We start from the raw sequence: 26,751 nt of genomic DNA, 5'->3' as shown, positions 1-26,751 counted from the left end.
ACGTTATGTTGGCAAACTGAATTTAAATAAAGAAGAAAAAAATGAAAAGAATGTGTCATAAGAAAGAAAATGCTAAAATATTATTACAAAGAAAGCTTACCTAATAAAGCTGGCTTTGGTCAGAAACTAAGTTCTACAACTACAGACCGTAGCTGTGACTTTCAATAACAAAGAGACTACTTCCAGGATCAAAGAGTAAAAAAAGTACTCTGATAAACAGGGCTGGTACAATATGGGCTGTTTCAAAGGCTTGGCTGTGGTCAGGTTATGTTCAGCAGTACATCTCTGGTAGGTGGCCTCTAAGATGCACCTTCACTGATCTCTGCCTCCTGGTAGTAATACTCTGGTGTAACGCCTCAGTTTGAGTCTGAGATGCACCTTGTGATTTGCTTCTCATGAAAAGAACAGGACAAAAGTGAAGGGATGTCATTTCTGAAACTAGATCTCACTTACTTTCACTTTCTTGTTAGGAGGAAAACCAGCTGCCACACTGCTCTATAGAGAGGTCCAGCTGGTGAGAAACTGAGGTAAGCCTCTGGAAAATAGCCTGGAAGGAACTGATCTCTGCTAATAATCACAAGTGAGCTTGGAAGCAGATCCTCCTCTGAGGGGTATCTTCAAGTGAGAAAAGAATTGAATGACACTCTGACTACAATCTCAGGAGACCTGATGTCAGAAGCACCTAGCTAGCCTGCACCTGGGTGTGACAGGAAATATGAAATATGAAACTATGAAATAGCATTTGTTGTTTTATGCCAGTAAGTTTGTGGTAACTGTTACACAGCAATAGATAATACAGAGCCCTTGGCCTTTAGTTCCTTCATATACAACATGAATGACTACAGAATTAAGTAAAAGCATTCTCTAAAAAGTTCCCCAGAGTGAAGACTGTTTTCCTGGGTTGAAGAATGATACAACAATTTTAGATGTACAGCTCTCTTACTTATGTAACATTCTTTTTCCTGGTGGTTGGAATTCATAGTTAAAAAGATCAAATGGAGTGAGAGGATAAGATGTGAACACAGGCATTAAGAAGGCTCAAACAGAATTACTAAACCTCTTCTGCCTGGTGTTTCTATAATGCTGTCTCCCTGAGCTGGAATAGTATTAAAGTATAAGTAAAAATTTAACACTAACATTCTTTAGAAAAATAAAAGCAGTAAGTAAAAATATCACTGCTCTGTAATCTCTAATAAAAATAATAGATCTTGGTTATGATTATCAATGACTACTAAAACTATTAAGTAAAAAACTAAGGGAGGAAACTTTATAATGGATATTGGCTAACAAATCCACTCTTAATCTCAACAAGATGAAACAGAAAACAAATGACATTATTTGATTTTCTGTTGTAAAAAATAATAAAAATAACTGATTCTTATTCTCAAGTCTCTAGATCTAACTTCCAGTTTATAGGAAACATGGGAGACAGAGCAACATGTTTAACAGTTATTTTTCTTTGGCTTTAAAAGGCAAATGCATAAAACAGTAATATAATCTTGTATCGATGGACACACAATATATAAAGATGTAATATGTGACAAAATACAGAGGGTACAGAAATGTACAGAAGCAGAATTTTACATGCTACTAAAACTAAGCTGTTATTATTCAAATGAGGTTATTATAAATATTAATTGTACTCTCCCAAGTAACCATGAATAAAATAAAGAATGTAAATAAAAAGAAGGGAATTAAAATGGTACAGTATAAAAAAATAAGCGAATACAAAAAAAGATAGTGGAAGAATTTAGAAACAAAACTCAAATAACATGCAAAATATAGCTAGTGGCAGAGTAAATATCTTTTTATCAGTAATTATTTTAAATGTAAATATGCTAAATTATCCAATCAAAGGCAGAGATTGACAGAATGGATAAGAAACTCATAATCTATCTATATGCTATCTATAAGAGGTTCACTGTAGATACAAAGACATTAAGAGGTTAAACATAAAAGGATGAAAAAAGATATTCCATAAAAATAGTAAGTAAAGAGAGTTGGAGTGGCTATTATTATCAAACAAAACAGATTTTAGGTCAAAAGAGTTAAAAGAGGCAAAAAAGAACAAATTACATGCTGATAAAAGGTTTAATTGATTAAGAAGACAAAACAATTATAAATATATATGCACCAAAAAAGAGCCCTAAAACATATGAAGCAAATACTGGCAGAATTAAAGAGAGAACCAGACAGTTATTCAACTACAATTGGAAACTTCAATATCCAACTTTCAATAATGGAGATAGTCCAGGTAGACAGAAAATCAGCAAGGAAACAGAGGACTTGAACAGCAATATAAAAAGCCAGACCTAACAGGCATATATAAAACATGTCATTTCATAAAAATAGAATACAAATTCTTCTCACATGCACACACAACACTCTCCAGAAACAACCATATAATAAGCCACAAAACAAGTCTCAATGTGGCTCAACAGTTTAGCGCTGCCTTCAGCCCAGGGCCTGATCCTGGAGACCCGGGATTGAGTCCCATGTCAGGCTACCTGCATGGAGCCTGCTTCTCCCTCTGCCTGTGTCTCTGCCCCTCTCTTTCTCTGTGTCTCTCATGAATTTTAAAAAAAAAAAAATATTGAAATAATACAAAGTATCTTCTTTTTTTTTTTCAAAGCATCTTTTTCAATGACAATGGAATGAAGCCAGAAATCAGTAAAAGAACACCTAGAAGATTCACAAATGTAAAGAAATCCAATGACACACAACCAACTGGTCAAGGGAGAAATCACAAGAGAAATTAGAAAATGCCTTGAGATGAATGAAAATGAAAACACAACCTACCAAAACTTAACGGATGAAAAGTGTTCAAAGGGAAATTTATAGCTGTAAACATCTTTGTTCGGAAAAAAAATAAAAAGAAAAAAGTGCAAAATAAACCCAAAGCTAGCAAAAAGAAGAGAATAATTAAGACTAGAGATGAAGTACAGAAATTAAAAATAGAGAAAGTTAACTAAACTTGGTTCTTTGAAAAGATCAACAAAACTGACATTTAACTACAATGATTAAGAAAAAACAGAAAGAAGGGGATCCCTGGGTGGCGCAGCGGTTTGGCGCCTGCCTTTGGCCCAGGGCGCGATCCTGGAGACCCGGGATCGAATCCCACGTCAGGCTCCTGGTGCATGGAGCCTGCTTCTCCCTCTGCCTGTGTCTCTGCCTCTCTCTCTCTCTCTGTGTGTGTGTGTGACTATCATAAATAAATTAAAAAAAAAGAAAAAACAGAAAGAAAACTCCAATTACTAAAATTAGTTATGAAAGAGAGGACATTACTGCCAACTTTACAGAAATAAAAAGGATTATAAGAGAATACTATGAAGAGCTATATACCAATAAACTGGGTAATGTATACAAAATGGATATTCCAAAAAACACACAAACTACGAATTGTGACTCAAGAATAAAACAGAGATCTGATTGGATCTACTACCAGACAGGAAATGAATCAGTAATCAAAAACCTCCCAACAAACAGAATTCCCGGACCAGATAACTTACTGGCAAATTCTAACACTTGAATTAACACCAATTCTTTTCAAATTCCTCCAAAAAACTGAAAAGGAAGGAACATTTCCTAGCTCATAAACGAGGCTAACATTACCCTGTATATGAAATACAAAGACACAACATTTTTCCAAAGAAGACATTCAGATGACCAACAGACATATGAAAAGATGCTCATCACTCATCATTGGGGAAATACTAATCAAAACGACAGCAAGATACCATCTCACACCTGTCAGAATGGCTAACATCAACAACACAATAAACCGCATGTGTTGGTGAGGATGAGGAGAAAGGGAAACCCTCTTGCACTAGTGGTGGGAATGCAAACTGGTAGAGCCACTCTGGAAAACAATATGGAGGTTCCTCAAAAAGTTAAAAATAGAACTACCCTATGATCCAGCAAACAACTGGGTATTTAACCAAAGGATACAAACAATGATTCGAAGAGGCATGTACACCCCAATGTTTATAGCAGCATTATCTACACAAACCAAGTTATGGAAACAGACCAAATGTCCACTGACTGATGAATGGATAAAGAAGAAATGGGGTGTATATATTACTCAGCCATAAAAAGGAATGGAACCTTACCATTTGCAATGACACAGATGAGGCTAGAGAGTAAGCAAAGTTAAGTCAGTCAGAGAAAGACAAATACCATATGATTTCACTCATATGTAGAATTTAAGAAACAAAACAAGCAAAAGCGGGATAAAAAAGGAGCAGGCAAACCAAGAAATAGGCTCTAACCTATTGGATCAGATGGTGATCAAAGAGGAGGTACATGGGAGATGGATCAAATAGGTGATGGGGATTAAGGAGTGCACTCTTTGTGATGAGCACCAGGTGTTGTATGGAAGTGTTGAATCACTAAATTGATTCTGAAACTAATGTTACACTGTGTTAACTAACTGGAATTTAAATAAAAATGTTAAAAAAGGGTTATTACAAGACACAATAGACTCATATCCTTTTATAAATATAGATGGAAAAATCTTCTAATTACTAGCAAACCGAATTCAGCAGCATATTAAAGGGACAATACACCATGGCCAAGTGGGATATAGCTAGGAATGTAAGGGTGGTTCAACAAATGAAAATCAATCAATATAATATACCTTATTAATAGAATGAAAGATAATTGCTACAGGATAATTGAGACAGAAAAGCATTTGACAAAATCCAACACTCTCCCATAATAAAAACACTCAATCTACTAGGCATAAAAAGAAACTTCCTCAACATAATAAAGGACATTTTTAAAAAACTCACAGCTATCATCATATTCAATAGCGAAAGAATAAAAAATGTCCACCTAAAATAAGGAATATAACAAGGATAATTCAATATACTACTGGGTTTTACAGCCAAAAGAAGTAAAAGGCATTCAAATTGGAAAGAAAAAAAGCAAAACTATTCACAGATGATCTGATCTCAAATCCATAAAAAACTATTAGAGCTAATAAATTCAACAAAGTTTAAAGGTACAAAACCAACATGCAAAAATCAGCTGCATTTCCATACATCTGAAATGAATGACCTGAAAAGAAAATTAAGAAAACAATTCCATTTACAATAGCATCAAAAAGAATAAAATACTCAAGATTAAACTAACCAAAGAAGAAATATTATATGCAGGAAACTACAAAACACTGCTTAAAATAATTTTAGAAAATATAAATAAATGGAATAGGACTCTATGTTCATGGATTGGAGACTTATAATTAAGGTGACAATGCTATAGGTTCAAAACTCCAACATTTCTGCAAAAATGGAAAAACTAATCCTAAAATTCATATGGAATTTCAAGAATAGCCAAAACAATCTTGAAAAGAACAAAGGTGAAAGATACCTTTGTTTCCAAAACTTACTACAAAGCTACAATAATCATGATAGTATGGTACTGACACAAGAAGAGACACAGAGAACAATGAATAGAAAGTCCAGAAATAAACCCTTACATCTATAATTAATTGATTTTAAACAAGAACATCAAGAACGTTCAATGAATAGTCTCTTCAAAAAATAATGCTGGGAAAACTGGATATCCACTTGCAAAAGAATGAAGTTGGACCCTTACCACACACAATACACAAAAATTAATTCAAATAGCATCAAAGAGAGGTGCCTGGGTGGCCTGGTTGGTTCTGACACACACACACAGTTACTATGTCAGACTCTTGATTTCAGCTCAGGGCATGATTTCCAAGGCATGAGATTCAGCCCTGCATTGGGCTCCACACTGGACATGGAGCCTACTTAAGATTCTCTCTCCTCCTCTGCCCCTCCTCCTCCCCCATTTGCACTCTTTCTCTCTCTCTCTAAAAAAGAGTGAGAGAGAAAAGCATAAAAGACATAAAAAGCTAGAACAGTAAAACTCCAGAAGGTAGTATAAGGGTAAAACTTCATGACCATAGATTTAGCAATGACTTCTTGAATATGACAACTAAAGCACAGGCAACAAGTGAAAATGAAATAAACTGGACTTCAAAATTAAAAAACATTGTGCTCAAAGGATACCACCAAGAGAGTGAAGAGAAAACCCACAGAATGGAGGAAATACTTGCTAATCTCATATATGATAAGAGTTTCATATCCACAATACATAAAGAACGCTTACAATTCAACAACAAAATGACAACCTAATTACCAAAAGCACAAAGGACTTTTATAGACAGTATGACAAAGAAGATATACAAGTGGCCAATGAATATATGAAAAGATACACAACCTCATTAGTCAATAGAGAAACACAAAAACCACAATAAGATACTACTTCACAACTGATTGTTAACTTTTTTTTAAAAAGATTTTATTTATTTATTTATTTATTTATTTATTTATTTATTTATTTATGAGAGAGAGAGAGACAGACAGACAGACACAGGCAGAGGGAGAAGCAGGCTCTATGCAGGGAGCCTGATGTGGGACTCGATCCCAGGTCTCCAGGATCACACCCTGGGCTGAAGGCAGCGCTAAACCACTGAGCCACCTGGGCTGCCCTCGTTACAACTTTTTTAATGAAGAAAATAAGCGTTGGCAAGGATGTAGAACAACTGTAACATCTGTATACTCCTGGTGGGAATGTAAAATGGTATAGCTATGGTGGAAAATAGTTTGGCAAATGCTTAAAGAGTGAAAAAGAATTACACAACATGGTGTGTGATTTAATTTCTATACCCATTCCTAGGTATAGAAATTAAAACAGGGACTCAGATACTTGTATGTGAATGTTTACAATAGCATCATTCACAATAGCCAAAAGGCGGAAACAAGTCTCTATCAACAGATGAATGGATAAATAAAATGTAGTATACCCATATGGTGGAATATTTAGCCATCAAAAAGAATGAAGTTGTGATTCTACAACATGGATGAACTTTGGAAACACTATCCTAAGTTAAATATGCCAGAGACAAAAAGACAAATATTGTGTGATCTCACCTAGGTGAAATATCTAGAACAAGCAAGACAAGTGAAAGTAGATTAGAGATTACAAGGGGCTGAGGCAAAAGGAGGAATGAGAAATTATTGCTTAATAGGTATAGTTTCTCTTGGGGACAATGAAAAAATCTTGCAAATAGTTGTAATGGTGCACAACTTTGAGAATGTAACTGACGCTGCTAGATTATACACTTAAAAGTGGCTCAAATGGCCAAGTTTTCTTTTACATATATTTTACCACAATAAAAAAAAGATAATCAACTGTTTAATGCAAATAATAACAGTGTATTGTGAGGCTTATTACATATGTAGAGGTATCATATACAACAGCAAAAAAAATAGGAAAAACAAAAGAGAAGCATTCTGTTTTAAGATTCTTATGTTACACTTCAAATGGAAAATGTTATTTGATGGTAGACTCTAGTAAGTTAAAGGTGTATTTTATAAATCCTAGTGCAACTACTAAAAACAAAACAAAACCAAAAAAAGAGTACACCTGACAATGGAGATAAAATGGAACAATTAAAAAAAACACTATGAATTCAAAAGAAGATAAAAAAGAAGAAAAATCTGATATGATAGAAAGAAAAGAAATAGCAATATGGAAGACTTAAACCCAACCTATTAATTATTATATTAAATGCTAATGACCTAACTATCCCATTTAAAGACACATATTCTCAGATTAGATATTTCAAAAGCAAGGAGATTCTACTTCTGCTTGGGATGTAGAAAGTCATAACATACCATCTCTCCTATCCTAAAAATTAGTAAAGACTGGATAATCTATAAAATCATGAACCCATCAGGAAACTGAGGCTATAAGAAAACCAAGTGATATAAATTCCAAGTAACAGTAAAACCCCTCCTAGAAGACAGCAGACACTTCAGAGGATGAAAAACAAGACTACAAATGTCACACATCGGGGCACCTGGGTGGCTCAGTGGTTGAGCGTCTGCCTTCAGCTCAGGTCATGATCCTGGGGTCCTGGGATTGAGTTCTGCATCAGACTCCCCACAGGGAGCCTGCTTCTCCCTCTGCCTATGTTTCTGTGTCTCTCATGAATAAATAAAAAAAATCTTTAAAAAAATAAAAGTGTCACACATCAAAACTCTAATACACTGATGATGGAAATCCAAATTAGGGCATGATGTTACTTGGGGGAAAAAGTCAGGAAAAACACTGGGGAGTTAGGATGGAATAGCTATGGTAAAGATTTGTTCTTGGACTATAAGATTCTGAAAATGGAAAATAGTAAATGAATGCTCCTCACCATCCAGTAAGTCTATAATAGGCCAGCTGAAGTGCAAGTTGAATAAATGTATCAGGGTGAAGCATCTTCTTCTTGGTTAGCTTTTTGCCAAAAGATGTAAAGGGATACACCACAATCTGCAGATCAGATGCCTAACAAAAAAAAATTAAATGGGAAAAGTGAAAAACCAGCTAAGAAGAATATCCCAAAGATAACCAAATCGTCATTTGCATTAACCATTAGATATAAAAAAAACTTAAAGGCATTAAAGCTGTAATTTAACATGTTTTATGTTGCTGGGGTGCCTGTGTGGCTCAGTTAAGCACTGGACTCTTAATTTCAGCCCAGGTCATGATCTCAGGGTCGTAAGATGGAGCCCCGTATCAGTCTGTGCTCAGTCGGGAGAGTGTGCTTGAGATTCTTACTCCCTCTCTCCCTCTGCCCCTCCTTCCACCTGCCCTTGCTCATGCTCTAAAATAAATCTTTAAAAATAAATAAAATGTTTTATGGTGGGCATGCTTGGATAATAGCCAAAGTTTTAGATGTGGTAGTTAAAAGACAAACCATTACTACCTAAGAAAAAAAATGTTTAAAAATCTACCTGCTTGAGATATTGGGCTTTAGCTTGATTAATGTCGTTTAGTATTTTATCATCCACAGTGAAAACAAGCTCCTCTGGAAGTGATATATCCCGTACTTTTTCTGAACCCTGAAAATAGGGAAAATACTTAAAAATATTAAAGAACTATTAGAAAAAAAAAGATGAAATACTTTTTCTAACATACCTTCCATCTTCCTTCATTCTCAAAAATCTTCTTATCAACATAATGGTTTATGTTCACAATAACCATTCCATCAAGAGGAGCATGCTAAAATGAAAATACACAAGATTTTGAGTACCTTATGTCAACTCATACAACTTGACCCAATATTTTATTTTCTATTTCCCTCCTCTTCAATCTTAAAAAATACTAAAGTGCAGAATTCAAATGCCTCACCTAATGATAAGATACAGATATCCTATAGCATAGGAAGTGACTGCTGTATTTTATTTGCTGCAAAAGAAAAAATACTTAAAGTTGGAAGCACCTAATCAGAGATCTTGAGGTAATGGGGAGAGGTATAAAGCAAACATGGACAATGTAGAGAAAATAACTGCTATTTAAACTGGAAATGAAAGGAGGTGTATGTGTGCAGTTCTAAGAAGTTCTGAAATTTTAAGAGCACTTTGAAAAAAGCAAAGGAGGATGACAGACTTTCTGAAGGCTAAACTGAGCATGGATATGAACTTTACTGGTAAAGACACAGGCCACTAGGTGAGTATTTAAAAGCATAATCAGTTTGTGTTCATGTCTACAAGAATGTTCAGATGCAGCAGAAATAATTTTCAATGTTTAAGGAATGCTGGAAAAATGGGCTGAGTTACAGAAGCATTACAGGTTTGACAGCTATACTGAGAGAGAAATCTCAACTAGTGAATTTTTCCTTCATTATTCTGGAGAACAAACTTTTTGCCTTTTTTCTCCATGTCCTTTGATGACAATTACATCAGACAGTTTTTTTCCTCTGTGCTACTGCTATCACTTTATGTTAGATAGTTACCATTTATGAACTGAATATGGCACTTCCAGCCTTGGAGAGAAAGAAAGGAGGCTTATGATATGACCACACTTGGGCTCACTTTCAGAGGAGTAACATTACAGAGATCTGTTGCCTTATGACACAACACAGGAGGGCCTGACAGTATAGTATGAAGACTGTTACCAACTAGATAGCAGCCACAATATCAAGAAAGACTCTGGAGGGAGGTCAGAAGATGCATGAGCAACTCATTCCACTCGTCCTTTGACATAATAATGAGACTCACAGGTCACTGACAAACCTGTTTTCTAACCACATCTTACAAACTTTACAAAGAATTTACACAGATATCATATATGGCTTCACTTGATACAATAATGTTACTTACTAACACTTTTACTAGACCCAGTAGAAAGAGCAAGACTGAAGGATTAAAGTCTCTCTGACTGGTAATTCTACCCACCCAACTCAGGGTGGAAAAGCTAATCATTGATTTTAAAAAATGTTAGGAAATATGAAAACTTCATATGCCTTCCTGATGCTTTATTTGTTCATAAAGTTTTAGCTTCCTTTTTTTATTTCTATGGAGACAATATATATAACATATTTTTTAGGAATGATGGCTTCAATTCTGCATTCAAACTCTATCATTTCCCAGTTATGCAACTGTTGAAGTTACTTAATTCTTTAAGTAAACTGCCTCATTCATTAGTAGGGATAATAATCATATAGTTGTGTGAAAAAATGATTTTAATTAGGCTTATAAAGTGCTTACTACAGAACCTGGACTACAGCAATAATGAGTAACTGCTGTTATTATTTAACTGTTTATTACATGCTTCCTATGGTTCCTTCACAAAGCCCTATAATAAAGCCTAGATAGAGAAGACAAAATAGTTGATCCCAGGATTTTAAATCCCAAGAGGGAAATGTAATAACTACTATAATCACAAAAGTTGTATTTAAGCATCAATGGAATAGAGTAACAGCATGGCTCCACATTTAGAATAGACCAACTTTTATAGTATACAGCTGACCCTTGAACAACATTGACCTCCCATGCAATAAAAAATCTACATATAACTTTTTACTCCGCAGAACAAACTTAATTATTAATTGCCTACTGTTAACCAGAACAGAAACATTTGCCAGTAATATAAACAATTAACATGTTTTGTGTTCTAAGTACTATGTAATGTATTCTTACAATAAAGAAAATAAAATGTTATTAAGAAAATCATAAGGAAGGGAAAAGACATTTGCTACACAGTACAATAGTAGAATAAGGCACCACACATCTCATCCCCACCCAAAGTTAGCAAAGTCACCCAGGAATGCAGGAAACCTCCTTCCAAGTAGAGTTCAGGGAAAGGCAGAGAACAAGGGAAGGTACAGCATTGTTAGCTTTCTCTCTAGGTTGCTTGCTCCACCTGACCCCTTCACATGGTTCTAACTCAATTTCTGCTTGTGGGAAATGCTGGCAAGTTGCTCTCAGCAGTATTAGTTCTCCGCCTCAGAGAACTTTCAGCACCTTAGACAGCGCTCCTTCCTGCCATGTCCTCTGCAGCCCACATTACTACTACCTGGTGCTATCCTGCCCCAAGTGTTCTCCCAGACCCCCGGGGAGCCAGCTAGGGGGTGCAGATTATCATTCTGTGGTCTTTGGCCAACTGTGGACAATGACTGGTCTTGTCACTTTACTGAGAATCCCTCTCCAGAGTTGGTTTCTTTGTACCTTTTAGTTGAAGATCTCAGTGAATCAAACTGCACAGATAGTGGGGTAAAGAATGCCACAAGCAGGTGAGAGCCTGCTGTTCCAGCCTTCCCAGTATCTCTCCATCACCTTCCCTTCACTTTTAGTCATTTGGCAACTTCTACCCTATTCTTCAATCACAGTATAAAATATGGATTTATGAAAAAAAATTCACGTATTTAAGTGGACCCACACAGTTCAAACTCATGTTGTTCAAAGGTCAACTGTATACACTTTACTAATGATGTTTTACATAGGTTATATTGCTTTTTCTATAATCATCTTAGGTTATGAGGGAAACCTACACATGATTCTAAAAGCAGATTATCAAGGGGAAATAATCAGATCAATTTTATAAATAAACAGGTGTTAATACATACACATAAAACATGTCCATACACTTACTACAAGAAAGATCTCAGTTGCACTAAGATATGTGTTCATTCTGGGACCAATATTCTTTATTTAGAGATAAAAAAGATCATTATTTTCATCCTAAATTTGAACAGAAAGAGTTTAGTGCTATTAGTAAAAATATGAGTAGCATAATGTGGTTTTTGGGGGTTTGAGAATTGGAAGTGAGGAAGGCAAGTTAAATGATGAGTTCTTGATGATAACAATTTAATCTATGTAACAATATAATATCCAGTTTGAACATACAATGAAACAAAATGAGAATAAGAGGTAAAAACTAAAAAAGAATAACTGTTCCATCAAGTGATGAATAAAGAAGATGTGGTATACATATACAATGAAATATTACTCAGCTATAAGAAATTAAATTTCTGCCATTTGCAAAATATGGATGGATCTAGAGAGTATAACACTAAGCAAAATGAGTCAGAAAAAGACAAATACCATATGGCTTCACTCATAAGTGGAATTTAACAAGCAAAATGAGCAAAGGGTAGAAAAAAGAGATCAAGAAACAGACTCTTAACTATAGAAAACTGATGGTTACTAGAAGGGAGGTAAGTGGGAGATGAATGAAATAGGTAATGCGGATTAAGAAATGCACTTGTGATGAGCACTAGGTGAAATATGGAAGTGTTGAATCACTATATTGTATACTGGAAACTAATATTACACTGTATGTTAACTGACTGGAATTCAAACAAAAACTGGAAAAAAAAAAAGACTAACTGCAAACTATCTATATAAAAACAGTCAATGAAAGTATTAAACCAGGCAAGAGAACATGCACAGGAGGGTAAAGTGAGATGAACATTAAGGTCAGAATCAGTAGATTCTGTTAAGATGGAGGCAGTGTCGAAATATGTATGAAGAGGGTAATCGACTGCAACAGACAGGTCAAAGAGAAATATAGGAAAACAACAGGAAGTACTCAGCTACTTTACAAAGGATTCTTTCCAGGAAATGAGGATATAAACCAGATTGAGAAAGTCAAGAAAAATAAAAGAACTCAAGAGAAGAAAACTGAAGTAATTACAAGAAATGTTTTGTCAACAATGGACTCCAAGGAAGAGGAAAGACGACAAATCTTTAAAGGGACTCAATGCCAAACTTTTACTCTGATGAGCTACTATAATAGACATCTAGTTTTATTACCTGCTAGTCAACCAATTCTCCTTCTGAGATTTATTTTTTTGTAGACAACCACCGCACATCTATGGTGGTTCAAATGATATTAGTTCTACCCCCTAGATTACAAAGTTTAACATGTGACCCAGGCCAGATGAATCAGAGCACCTGACTCCTCAGAATGGGCACATGATAGGCAAAGGCCTATCAAACCACAGAGCATTATTCTCAGGACTTCTGCTGGAACTACTGGGGGTGGGAGGGAAAGCGGTGGTGTAAGCTACCCATTTGCATAGGGAACACTCATCTATGAAGGGAGCTATGAAGACATGAAATTGTGTGTTCAACAATCACGTGGGATAATCTACCTAAACACAAAGTCAAATATAGGAAAGCAGTGCCAAAAAATGGAGAGAGAAATTTCTAATAGCATTTGGACACTGGAAGTCAGTCTTCCCCAAATTTAGCTGTACCCCTAGGTCAATGAATATTTTCTTAAACTAATGCCAGTATAATTTAGGTTTCCATCCCCTAAAACTTAATAAATACCAATTAATATAACTATTGATCCCAGATCAATATAACAGATCTTCCTAGTATTGTACAGTCAATAAATGCTTCTGGAAGTCACTAAAAACAAACATACCGCATGCTACTTTATTGGAATTATATATTTTACAAAAGGTCTTAGGATGAGATTATAATTGTATATAGCAACTTCTGACTTCCATTGATGTTTTAAAATTTTCTTGGTTCATAGACTTCTTGAATATCCATCAGAAAATGGCAAGGTAGAGTTAATAAAGATGACACAGAAGTTTTTTCTTTTTTTTTTTTTTAAATTAAGAAGGTAAAAAATGGTAAAAACACCAGACACTTTAACATGTAGGGTAAATAAATGTTCCAAAGATCGTGTGCCACTTTAGGAGAATAGTTTAAAAATTACAGGGTAAATCTAGGAATATATCCACATACATCCCACATATCTTTCTCTGCACACAGAATACAAACATAATGCTGTATTTTTAAAAATAGGTTGTAATACTCAATAAGCAGGTAACAGTGGTAAAAGAGCTTCATAATTTTTTTAAAAATCTGTAATCATGTGGCACCTGAGTGGCTCAGTTGGTTGAGCATCTGCTTTCGGCTCAAATCATGATCCCAGGATTCTGGGATGGAGCCAGCATTGGGCTCCCTACTCAGCAGGGAGCCAATTCTCCCTCTGTCCCTCCCCCGATGCTCTCTCTCATTCTACCTTCTCTCTCAATTAAAATCATAAAAAATAAAAATATATTTTAAAAAATAATAAATCCATGACTACATAAAATACATTCAAATTCTACTATGCAGATACAAACCATTAAGCCATATTACAAATGAAAATAGGGGGGATCCCTGGATGGCTTAGCGGTTTAGTGCCTGCTTTCAGCCCAGGGCATTAACCTGGAGTCCCGGGATCGAGTCCCACGTCGGGCTCCCTGCATGGGGACTGCTTCTCCCTCTGCCTGTGTCTCTGCCTCTCTCTCTCTGTGTCTCTCATGAATAAATAAATAAAATCTTAAAAAAAAAAACAAATGAAAATAACTTGTCCTATACTCTGTTTTCACTGAGAATTTGTAACTAAATCTTTTAGTATATGCCACAGAGCTACGTAAGTATTTATATAGTAAATAGCCTATTTACTATATAAATAGCCTAACCATTGTAGTCACTAAAAACAAACATACCTCATGCTACTTTATTGGAATTATATATTTTACAAAAGGTCTTAGGATGAGATTATAATTGTATATTGCAACCTCTGACTTCCATTGATTTTTTAAAATTTTCTTGGTTCATAGACTAACTATTGTAGCTATTGCCAGCATAGCCTAACTATTGTAATTTATTGCCTCTAAATTAACCTAAACAATTGAAAGGAAAAATAACTTCTGTATGTTTACTTACATCACAACTAGAGCCAAATACTCCATTGGAAAAGGAAACCAAGTTATAAGATTTATCTCCCCAGCGTACAGTTGGATCTCCTGTAAGAGTCTGTGCGGTTACCTAAAATAAATGTAATATTTTAAAAACAAGAAAATTTTAATATTAAAAGGTTTTCTTAAGTGTATACATACATACATACATAGCTAAAACGTGTTTAAGGTGTGTGTGTGTGTGTGTGTGTGTATAGGTATGTGTATATGTGTGTGTGTGTGTGTGTGTGTATGTATACCTATACCTACACACATATATGTTTGGTGCCACTTTTCCTCTTCAAGTAAACCAAATTTATTTTTTTAATAAATTAATTTTTATTGGTGTTCAATTTACCAACATACAGAATAACACCCAGTGCTCATCCCGTCAAGTGTCCCCCTCCGTGCCCGTCACCCATTCACCCCCACCCCCCGCCCTCCTCCCCTTCCACCACCCCTAGTTCATTTCCCAGAGTTAGAAGTCTTTATGTTCTGTGTCCCTTTCTGATATCTCCCACACACTTCTTCTCCCTTCCCTTATATTCCCCTTCACTATTATTCATATTCCCCAAATGAGTGAGAACATACACTGTTTGTCCTTCTCCGATTGACTTACTTCACTCAGCATAATACCCTCCAGTTCCATCCACGTTGAAGCAAATGGTGGGTATTTGTCGTTTCTAATGGCTGAGTAATATTCCATTGTATACATAAACCACATCTTCTTTATCCATTCATCTTTCGATGGGCACCGAGGCTCCTTCCACAGTTTGGCTATTGTGGACATGGCTGCTAGAAACATCGGGGTGCAGGTGCCCCGGCGTTTCATTGCATCTGAATCTTCGGGGTAAATCCCTAACAGTGCAATTGCTGGGTCGTAGGGCAGGTCTATTTTTAATTCTTTGAGGAACCTCCACACAGTTTTCCAGAGTGGCTGCACCAGTTCACATTCCCACCAACAGTGTAAGAGGGTTCCCTTTTCTCTGCATCCTCTCCAGCATTTGTGGTTTCCTGCCTTATTAATTTTCCCCATTCTCACTGGTGTGAGGTGGTATCTCATTGTGGTTTTGATTTGTATTTCCCTGATGGCAAGTGATGCAGAGCATTTTCTCATGTGCATGTTGGCCATGTCTATGTCTTCCTCTGTGAGATTTCTCTTCATGTCTTTTGCCCATTTCATAATTGGATTGTTTGTTTCTTTGGTGTTGAGTTTAATAAGTTCTTTATAGATTTTGGAAACTAGCCCTTTATCTGATATGTTATTTGCAAATATCTTCTCCCATTCTGTAGGTTGTCTTTGAGTTTTGTTGACTGTATCCTTTGCTGTGCAAAAGCTTCTTATCTTGATGAAGTCCCAATAGTTCATTTTTGCTTTTGTTTCTTTTGTTTTCGTGGATGTATCTTGCAAGAAGTTACTGTGGCCAAGTTCAAAAAGGGTGTTGCCTGTATTCTCCTCTAGGATTTTGATGGAGTCTTGTCTCACATTTAAATCTTTCATCCATTTTGAGTTTATCTTTGTGTATGGTGCAAGAGAGTGGTCTAGTTTCATTCTTCTGCATGTGGATGACCAATTTTCCCAGCACCATTTATTGAAGAGACTGTCTTTCTTCCAGTGGATCGTCTTTCCTCCTTTGTCGAATATTAGTTGACCATAAAGTTCAGGGTCCATTTCTGGGTTCTCTATTCTGTTCCATTGGTCTATGTGTCTGTTTTTGTGCCAGTACCACACTGTCTTGATGACCACAGCTTTGTAGTACAACCTGAAATCTGGCATTGTGATGCCCCCAGCTATGGTTTTCTTTTTTAAAATCCCCCTGGCTATTCGGGGTCTTTTCTGATTCCACACAAATCTTAAAATAATTTGTTCTAACTCTCTGAAGAAAGTCCATGGTATTTTGATAGGGATTGCACTGAACGTGTAAATTGCCCTGGGTAGCATTGACATTTTCACAATATTAATTCTGCCAATCCATGAGCATGGAATATTTTTCCATCTCTTTGTGTCTTCCTCAATTTCTTTCAGAAGTGTTCTATAGTTTTTAGGGTATAGATCCTTTACCTCTTTGGTTAGGTTTATTCCTAGGTATCTTATGCTTTTGGGTGCAATTGTAAATGGGATTGACTCCTTAATTTCTCTTTCTTCAGTCTCATTGTTAGTGTATAGGAATGCCATTGATTTCTGGGCATTGATTTTGTATCCTGCCACGCTACCAAATTGCTGTATGAGTTCTAGCAATCTTGGGGTGGAGGCTTTTGGGTTTTCTATGTAGAGTATCATGTCATCGGCGAAGAGGGAGAGTTTGACTTCTTCTTTGCCAATTTGAATGCCTTTAATGTCTTTTTGTTGTCTGATTGCTGAGGCTAGGATTTCCAATACTATGTTGAATAGCAGTGGTGAGAGTGGACATCCCTGTCTGGTTCCTGATCTTAGGGGAAAGGCTCCCAGTGCTTCCCCATTGAGAATGATATTTGCTGTGGGCTTTTCGTAGATGGCTTTCAAGATATCGAGGAAAGTTCCCTCTATCCCTACACTCTGAAGAGTTTTGATCAGAAATGGATGCTGTATTTTGTCAAATGCTTTCTCTGCATCTAATGAGAGGATCATATGGTTCTTGGTTTTTCTCTTGCTGATATGATGAATCACATTGATTGTTTTACGAGTGTTGAACCAGCCTTGTGTCCCGGGGATAAATCCTACTTGGTCATGGTGAATAATTTTCTTAATGTGTTGTTGGATCCTATTGGCTAGTATCTTGTTGAGAATTTTTGCATCCATGTTCATCAGGGATATTGCTCTGTAATTCTCCTTTTTGGTGGGGTCTTTGTCTGGTTTTGGAATTAAGGTGATGCTGGCCTCATAGAATGAATTTGGAAGTACTCCATCTCTTTCTATCTTTCCAAACAGCTTTAGTAGAATAGGTATGATTTCTTCTTTAAACGTTTGATAGAATTCCCCTGGGAAGCCATCTGGCCCTGGACTCTTGTGTCTTGGGAGGTTTTTGATGACTGCTTCAATTTCCTCCCTGGTTATTGGCCTGTTCAGGTTTTCTATTTCTTCCTGCTCCAGTTTTGGTAGTTTGTGGCTTTCCAGGAATGCGTCCATTTCTTCTAGATTGCCTAATTTATTGGCGTAGAGCTGCTCATAATATGTTTTTAAAATCGTTTGTATTTCCTTGGTGTTGGTAGTGATCTCTCCTTTCTCATTCATGATTTTATTAATTTGAGTCTTCTCTCTCTTCTTTTTAATAAGGTTGGCTAATGGTTTATCTATCTTATTAATTCTTTCAAAGAACCAACTCCTGGTTCTATTGATCTGTTCCACAGTTCTTCTGGTCTCAATTTCGTTGATTTCTGCTCGAATTTTAATTAACTCTCTTCTTCTGCTGGGCGTCGGGTCGATTTGCTGCTTCTTCTCTAGCTCCTTTATGTGTAAGGTTAGCTTTTGTATTTGAGTTCTTTCCAGTTTTTGAATGGATGCTTGTATTGCGATGTATTTCCCCCTCAGGACTGCTTTTGCTGCATCCCAAAGATTTTGAACAGTTGTATCTTCATTCTCATTAGTTTCCATGAATCTTTTTAATTCTTCCTTAATTTCCTGGTTGACCCTTTTATCTTTTAGCAGGATGGTCCTTAACCTCCACGTGTTTGAGGTCCTTCCAAACTTCTTCTGGTGATTGAGTTCTAATTTCAAGGCGTTATGGTCTGAGAATATGCAGGGGACGATCCCAATCTTTTGGTATCGGTTCAGACCCGATTTGTGACCCAGTATGTGGTCTATTCTGGAAAAAGTTCCATGTGCACTTGAGAAGAATGTGTATTCAGTTGAGTTTGGATGTAAAGTTCTGTAGATATCTGTGAAATCTATCTGGTCCAGTGTATCATTTAAAGCTCTCGTTTCTTTGGAGATGTTGTGTTTAGAAGACCTATCAAGGGTAGAGAGAGCTAGATTGAAGTCACCAAGTATAAGTGTATTATTATCTAAGTATTTCTTTACTTTGGTTAATAATTCGTTTAAGTATTTGGCAGCTCCCACATTCGGGGCATATATATTGAGGATTGTTAAGTCCTCTTGTTGGATAGATCCTTTAAGTATGATATAGTGTCCCTCTTCGTCTCTCACTACTGTCTTCGGAGTGAATTTTAGTTTATCTGATATAAGGATGGCTACCCCTGCTTTCTTTTGAGAACCATTTGAATGGTAAATGGTTCTCCAACCTTTTATTTTCAGGTTGTAGGTGTCCTTCTGTCTAAAATGAGTCTCTTGTAGACAGCAAATAGATGGGTCCTGCTTTTTTATCCAGTCTGAAACCCTGCGCCTTTTGATGGGGTCATTAAGCCCATTCACGTTCAGAGTTACTATTGACAGATAAGAGTTTAGTGTCATCATGATATCTATTTAGTCCTTGTTTTTGTGGATTGTTCCACTGAACTTCTTCTTAAAGGGGAATTTTAAGAGTCCCCCTTAAAATTTCTTGCAGAGCTGGTTTGGAGGTCACATATTCTTTCAGTTCCTGCCTGTCTTGGAAGCTCTTTATCTCTCCTTCCATTTTGAATGAGAGCCTTGCTGGATAAAGTATTCTTGGTTGCATGTTCTTCTCATTTAGGACCCTGAATATATCCTGCCAGCCCTTTCTGGCCTGCCAGGTCTCTGTGGAGAGGTCTGCTGTTACCCTAATATTCCTCCCCATGAAAGTCAGGGACTTCTTGTCTCTTGCTGCTTTAAGGATCTTCTCTTTATCTTTGGAATTTGCAAGCTTCACTATTAGATGTCGAGGTGTTGAACGGTTTTTATTGATTTTAGGGGGGGATCTCTCTATTTCCTGGATCTGAATGCCTGTTTCCCTTCCCAGATTGGGAAAGTTTTCAGCTAGGATTTGTTCAAATACATATTCTGGCCCTCTGTCCCTTTCGGCGCCCTCGGGAACCCCAATTAAACGTAGGTTTTTCTTCCTTAGGGTGTCATTTAATTCTCTTAATCTGTCTTCATGGTCCTTTAATTGTTTGTCTCTTTTTTCCTCAGTTTCCCTCTTTGCCATTAACTTGTCTTCTATGTCACTCACTCGTTCTTCCACCTCGTTAACCCTCGTCGTTAGGACTTCTAGTTTGGATTGCATCTCATTCAATTGATTTTTAAATTCTGCCTGATTGGATCTAAATTCTGCAGTCATGAAGTCTCGTGAGTCCTTAATGCTCTTTTCTAGAGTCACCAGTAGCTGTAGAATAGTGCTTCTGAATTGGCTTTCTGACATTGAAGTGTAATCCAGATTTTGTAACTCTGTGGGAGAGAGGGCTGTTTCTGATTCTTTCTTTTGAGGTGAGGTTTTCCTTCTAGTCATTTTGCTCAGTGCAGAGTGGCCAAAAACAAGTTGTATTGGAACACGGGGGAGTATCACTGGTCCGTCCAGCTGGTCTTCTGGGGGAGGGGCCTGCTGTGCTGATTTTCAGGTGTTAGCACTTGGGGGAGCTGCTCTGCCCCTGCCTACTGCAGGGCTCAGCGGGGGTTGTTTACCCCGTCAGGCCCCAGGAGGAACAGTCGCAGTTGCTATGGCAACTCTGGAAGCCTGGATTCAGCCTCCGCAGGAACTACGGGGCTCGGGGCTCTCGGCTCTCTGTCTGCAGGGCCTGGAGGCTCCGGGGCGGGGCCGCTGATCTGCTCAGCTCGGGGCAGGAGCGTCCTTGCTGTCCTGGGCCCTCCCGGCCTCTGCCTGTCCTGGGGGGAGGCCGGATCCTGGGCTGTGTCCCGGCGCCCTGTGCTCCGGGGCCTGCGTTGTTGGATTTGCGCTCCCGCCCCGCAGCTCCCTCCCTGGAGCCGCTCCTGAGCCCCTCCGAACTGCTCCGGTGCGTGCTGCAGCCCTTAGGGAGCTTGGAGCACTCCCCTGCGCTCGCAGGTGTCTGTTAGTGTCCCCGGGAGCCCGAGGGCATCCCCGCCCTCCTGGGTCCTGCTCCAACTCCCTGCGAGCCCCTTTCCGCCTGTCCGGGAAGGTTGGTGCAGCTCCTGCTTCTCCGGGACGGGGCTCTCCTGTCCTGGGGACACTCGCCCCGGCCTCAGTCCGGCTCCTCGCGGGGCCCCTCCCCCTCGGAGGCCTTTTGTTTCTTTATTTCTTTCCCCCGTCTTCCTACCTTGATAGAAGCGTGAATTCCTCTCACTGTAGCATTCCAGCTGGTCTCTCTTTACATCTCAGGCCGAATTCGTAGATTTTCAGGATGATTTGAAGGTTATCTAGGTAATTTGTTGGGGACAGGTGATTTGGGGACCCTACTCTTCCGCCATCTTGCCCCTCCTCCCCCAAATTTAATAAAATGGTAATTATACTAAAAAGATAATACTAATTCCAGCCCTGGGGAACCCTGGTGGCTCAGCGGTTTAGCACCTACCTTCGGCCCAGGGCATGATCCTGGAGTCCCGGGATTGAGTCCTACATCAGGCTCCCTGCATGGAGCCTGCTTCTCCCTCTGCCTGTGTCTCTGCCTCTCTCTCTCTCTGTGTGTCTCTCATGAATAAATAAATAAAATATTTTTTAAAAATACTAATTCCAGCCCTGTCTTTAAGTATTTCTCAAAATCTCAAGAAATCCTACCAGAAAAACGCTGGTACAATACTCATGAAAGAACTTACAAAGGAAAAAACAAAGCCCTTGCAACATGAAGAGTCTAAGAAGCTATGGTAAGTTTAGTCATTAGAATCTAGTTATAAAGAAAATATTTTAAGAATTCAAATCCCGCAAAGCCTGTTTTTCACACAGTAGGCTCTGTTCCATTAGTGAGTAATGAAATCGATTTAGTGTATCACGGTAAACATTCATTACAAAAAGAAAAGAACAAAAGAGAATATAAATATTATAATCTATCACAGATAGTAAAAGTAATAACTATTTTGTGAAACTTCTGAAGTGATGTATATGTTTGTAATGGGTTGCAATCTAAATGCAAGTCTAACTAGATTCTACCAGTAAAAGTTCAAACAACACTACATTAAAATACATTCTTCCTCAAGAAGTTTGGTGAGTCTCCTAAAAAAATTCAGCTGAAGTTATATAAAGGAAAGTTATTTCTACCTACAAGATTTTTCAATCCTGCATTATTTCTATCCTCTAATATTGATGAATGAATTATGAAATAATTTAAGTGTTTTCAAAAGACTAAGAGACTTCTACAAATATGACTACTTTTTATTATTTCCCAGGAAATATTATTACAAGGGGAAGTACAAAGTAAGGCCACATTTACTCTTAAACTCATTAAAGTATGTCTGTCAATAAAAATAAACATGAAAATAAATTACAAGAGTGCTGTAACTCTTAGGACAGACCCTACTAACTAAGGTATCAAGCAAGACACACTGGTGTGAGTGACAGGAAGATTCTCATGCCACCTTTGGCTTGATAAGCTCATCTAGTCCAGTGTTTTATGCAAGTTTTCTACACATACAAACAATGGCCATACATCTTTAAACAATGTTCAAGATATATCTAAATTACCTAAATAATGAGGCAAATTTACAAAGGATTCTTTATGTATAAGCTTTAATTTGGTACATATATATGTCAGCTAAGAAAAAATTTTAAGAGCCTGCATGTAACAAAAATCTTATCATCTTCAGTATACACATGAGTCTTCCAGAATAATTTGAGAGAAATACAATAGCAAGATAGTTAAGTACCTGAGAATAATTTCCTGGTGTTACATGTGGACTGCTATCCTCTATGGAATATACCAGTACACTGCTCTGAATTTTTTCTAACATAGTCAAGTTCTCTGGATCAAGACTAATTAAATATTCACGCGCCTAATGGATAAAGAAAGATTAAATGTTACAAATTAAATACATCCAGAAGATCTCAAAACAGTTTTTTAGAGAAAAGTTTCATTAAGAAAAGTATAAACTGCTATCTGAAAATAGAGCATTGCTATGAAACATTTCATAAGCCAAAATGGTATAAAGCAAAGAAGCAATTACTATTAATTTATATGGAAAAATGTTTGAACATTTCCAGGCCCAAAAAATAACCTCCCTTAGGCTTTACTGATAAAGTAGGACACATCTTGGTAAAGGATGCACAAAAAAAGTGAGATAAAGCACAGAGGCTCAGAGACACAGATGTTCAAAAGCTTGATGCTGAGATACTGAGCATTAGCTCCTGAGAGTAGCATTGAGTACCACTCTTGCTCACAGAGCATGCAGTGAAAAACAAATGCTGAACACTATTTTTGCTTTTTGCCTTTTTTCATAAAAGCAAAAATCTTCTTTGGGTTTCTTTCAATGAGCAAAACCAAGTACTAGTGTAGGCCCTTTGTGAAAGTGGCATAATGTAAACTTTCAAAGTGGGGGATACCTGTACAGTTAATAATGCTATATTACATATTTGAAAATTGCTAATAGAACACATCTTAAAAGTGATCACAAGAAAGAAAATGTGTAATCATGCGAGATGACTGATGTTAACAAGATTTATTGTGATCATTTTGCAATATATATATATATACAAATATCTAATCATGTTGTACACCTGAAACTAATATAATGTTATGTCAATTATATCTCAATTAAAAAAAAAAAAGAGGGGCATCTGGGTGGCTTAGTTGGTTGAGTGTCCAAACCCTGATTTCAGCTCCGGTCATGACCTCAGATTCATGGGATCAAGCACTGCATCAATCTCTGTAAGCAGTCTGCTTGAGATGCTCTCTCTTCTTCTCCCCTCTACACCACCCCCTGCTCGTACATGCCCTCTAAATAAATAAACTAATTAAATAAAGTCTTAAATGAAACTATATAACCTTAGCCCATTGAGTTCGCTCCTCACTAGTCAATGCTGCTATCCCAGGTCCATCAGGTTCACTATGGCACTTCTTGTGAATGTATGCCAATTGCCTTAGGGAAGATTAAAGAAAGTATTTAAAAAGAGCATAGGCAAGATCACTAGTTACTTTCAGTCTTTAACAGGTCATAATGTTTATCAGTACTTATATAAATCTTTTGATATATTACCCAAAGAAAGGGATTATAATCTCAACAGCAATTGGATTTCCCACACCACATCTTTTTTTTAAAAAGAAGTATGTTGCCTATTAATGCAAATGTATTTTTGACAATTACTTAAGTAAATAAATTGGATACTTGGCTAGTATTATTTATACTTTCAAAATGTACCTGTACTTCTGGAGTCCAAGTAAATATCTCTTACACAGTAAATACTCCATGCAATAGAGAACATGAAAAATATTCTGATAAATAATATTACAAATATTATGCATATCTTATCTAACTAAAAAATATATGCATATATATTTAACATAGGAATTACTCTATATCTGATTAATACTCTTGTGTAACCTCAAAAACGGAGTTACTATAGTCAGTTTTAAATGTTTCGAACTTTACTGTTGTTACTTACTTATGATCTTTATATGTTAAAGACTCTATTAGATAAAAACAAATTATTTCCTCCAAAACTACTCTATTCTCCCAGTCTGATGAGTTTCATGTGTCTTTAAACATATGACAGGTAAATAACAGGGTTCTCCAATAAAGAAATACATACTCATCAGAAAAAAATCCACAGAGGCTTAGCAAAGCAACAAAAGCACAGACAACACAAAGAAAAACAGACAAGTGAGATTATATCAAACCAAAAGAGTTAACACAGTTAACAAAATTAAACAACCTACAGAATATGAGAAAGTATTTACAAGCCATATATCTGATAAGAGGTTAACATCCAAAATATATAAGGAACCCCTACAACTCAATAGCAAGAAAATCCAAATAAACAGATTAAAAAGTAGGCAATGGAACTAAACAAATTCTTCAAAGAACACATAAAAATGGCCAACAAGTAAAAGATAAAATATTCAACATGACTAATCACAGAAATGTAAGTTAAAACCACAAAAATCTATCACCTCACAGCTATTTGGATAGTTATTATAAGAAAGATAAGAGGGGATGCTGGGTGGCTCAGCGGTTAGGCGCCTGCCTTAGCCCAGGGTGTCATCCTGGAGTCCCGGGATCAAGTCCCACATCAGGCTTCCTGCATGGAGCCTGCTTCTCCCTCTGCCTGTGTCTCTGCCTCTCTCTCTCTCTCTCTCTCTCTCTCTCTCTCTCTCTCTCTGTGTGTGTGTGTGTGTCTCATGAATAAATAAATAAAATCTTAAGAAAGATAAGAAATAAGAGCTGGTGAGGATGTGGAGAAAAAAACTCTTGTGCACTGTTGGTGGCAATGTAAATTGGTGCAGATACTAAGGAAACTAGTATGCAGGATCCTCAAGAAATTAAAAATAGAACTACTTTATGATCCAAGAATCCCATTCTGAGTATATATCCAAAGGAACTGAAATCAGGACTCTAAAGAGACATTTGCACCCCCATGTTCACTGTGGCATTATTCACAAAAGCCAAAAGGTAGAAGCAACAAACCTATCTGTTGACAGACGAATGAATAAACAAAATGTTTTATACACACACACACACAGGATGGAAAAGAATATTATACACCCTTAAAAGGAGAAGGAAATTTTCACAGCTATTTCGATGGTTATTATCAGAAAGAGAATGGGAAATTAGGAGAGCTAACCTTGTGGTGATATGTGAACAGAGACATATGGCATGACAGAGAATGCTTTTTCAAAAATGGAAAAGACATAAAATGGCACTCCAAATAGAAAGCATGAGTACATGCAAAGATTACATATAATATGAAGTGTTTTAACAATTGTTAACACAGGGATCCCTAGATGGCTCAGCGGTTTAGTGCCTGCCTTCAGCCTAGGGCATAGTCCTGGAGTCCCGGGATGGAGTCCCACATCAGGCTCCCTGCATGGAGCCTGCTTCTCTCTCTGCCTGTGTCTCTGCCTCTCTGTGTGTCTCTCATGAATAAATAAAATCTTAAAAAAAATTGCTAACACAGATGATGCTCCAAAATAGAAGAGGAGTAGCAGACATTAGTTTTCTTTGGTTGCAAACATTCAACTAGACAGCCATTAAATTATTCTAAAAACCTGTGAACTCAACCCAAGATCTAGAAAAGAATTGCTGCAATTCTAAAATAGAAAACAACCACTTCCTGCAAGATAGAAGGTGCAGAGCAGTGAATCCAAGGTGATCTATGGGAAGATACAACACAAGGGGAGGGAGCCCCCACAGCCAGTTACTAGAAAGTGATAGAGCAGCAGAGCAAAATCAGAACTGTCAGAGCAGCTCCCCTGAGGATGGCCCTGCCTGAAAGGCGCTCAAGTGGCGAAGCAGGTCAGAATCCTGGTGGGACAGCGTGGTCTCAGGATCTCTGGGGTCACAGGAAGACTGGGGGTGCCTGAGTGCTGCAGAGTTCCCAGGCACCCACCCAGGGAAGCTGGCTGCCATCAGCGAGCCCACAGCTGGGCTTTCAGCTTGGGCTTGCCATAAAGCATGAACCACGGCACCTTCTGGCAACTGCTCTCCAAAGCAGGGGCCCAGCAAGTGGCAGAACCACGGCGATACCTCCCGACCTGCCCCCAGGAGGAGTGGCACAGGTGCACGCCACAGGGTCCGCACAATTTACTGAATGGAACCTGGGTCACGTGCCTAACACAGAACCGCTCAGTCACAGCCTAGGTGAGCACAGAGGGTAGACGGAACCCAGGGAGACAGGACCGACTGACGCCTTTTCCCTGAGGGAGCACTGAGCAGTGGGGCCCTGAGCTTTAGGCTCCAGGGCTGGAGACTG

At 37.5% G+C, this 26,751-nt stretch overlaps 1 protein-coding gene across 2 annotated transcripts in view; it reads right to left on the bottom strand.

Annotated features, from left to right (window-relative positions):
* The window catches only part of CROT (carnitine O-octanoyltransferase), a 72,403-nt gene that overhangs the window by 20,288 nt on the left and 25,364 nt on the right, over positions 1–26,751 (bottom strand). For both annotated transcript variants that reach the window (XM_055307456.1, XM_055307455.1), the window contains exons 8-13: positions 23,828–23,921; positions 22,713–22,838; positions 15,039–15,140; positions 9,001–9,084; positions 8,817–8,924; positions 8,237–8,367 (exon numbers count right to left, since the gene is read on the bottom strand). In XM_055307456.1, the coding sequence (XP_055163431.1) occupies positions 8,237–8,367; positions 8,817–8,924; positions 9,001–9,084; positions 15,039–15,140; positions 22,713–22,838; positions 23,828–23,921 (645 nt within the window). The remainder of the gene's footprint in view (positions 1–8,236; positions 8,368–8,816; positions 8,925–9,000; positions 9,085–15,038; positions 15,141–22,712; positions 22,839–23,827; positions 23,922–26,751) is intronic.

This window comes from Nyctereutes procyonoides, unplaced genomic scaffold, assembly GCF_905146905.1.
Source record: "Nyctereutes procyonoides isolate TBG_1078 unplaced genomic scaffold, NYPRO_anot_genome, whole genome shotgun sequence".
In the NCBI taxonomy this organism is placed as follows: domain Eukaryota; kingdom Metazoa; phylum Chordata; class Mammalia; order Carnivora; family Canidae; genus Nyctereutes; species Nyctereutes procyonoides.
The sequence above is the reverse complement of the archived record's forward strand: the minus strand, read 5'-3'. Positions and strand labels throughout refer to the sequence as shown.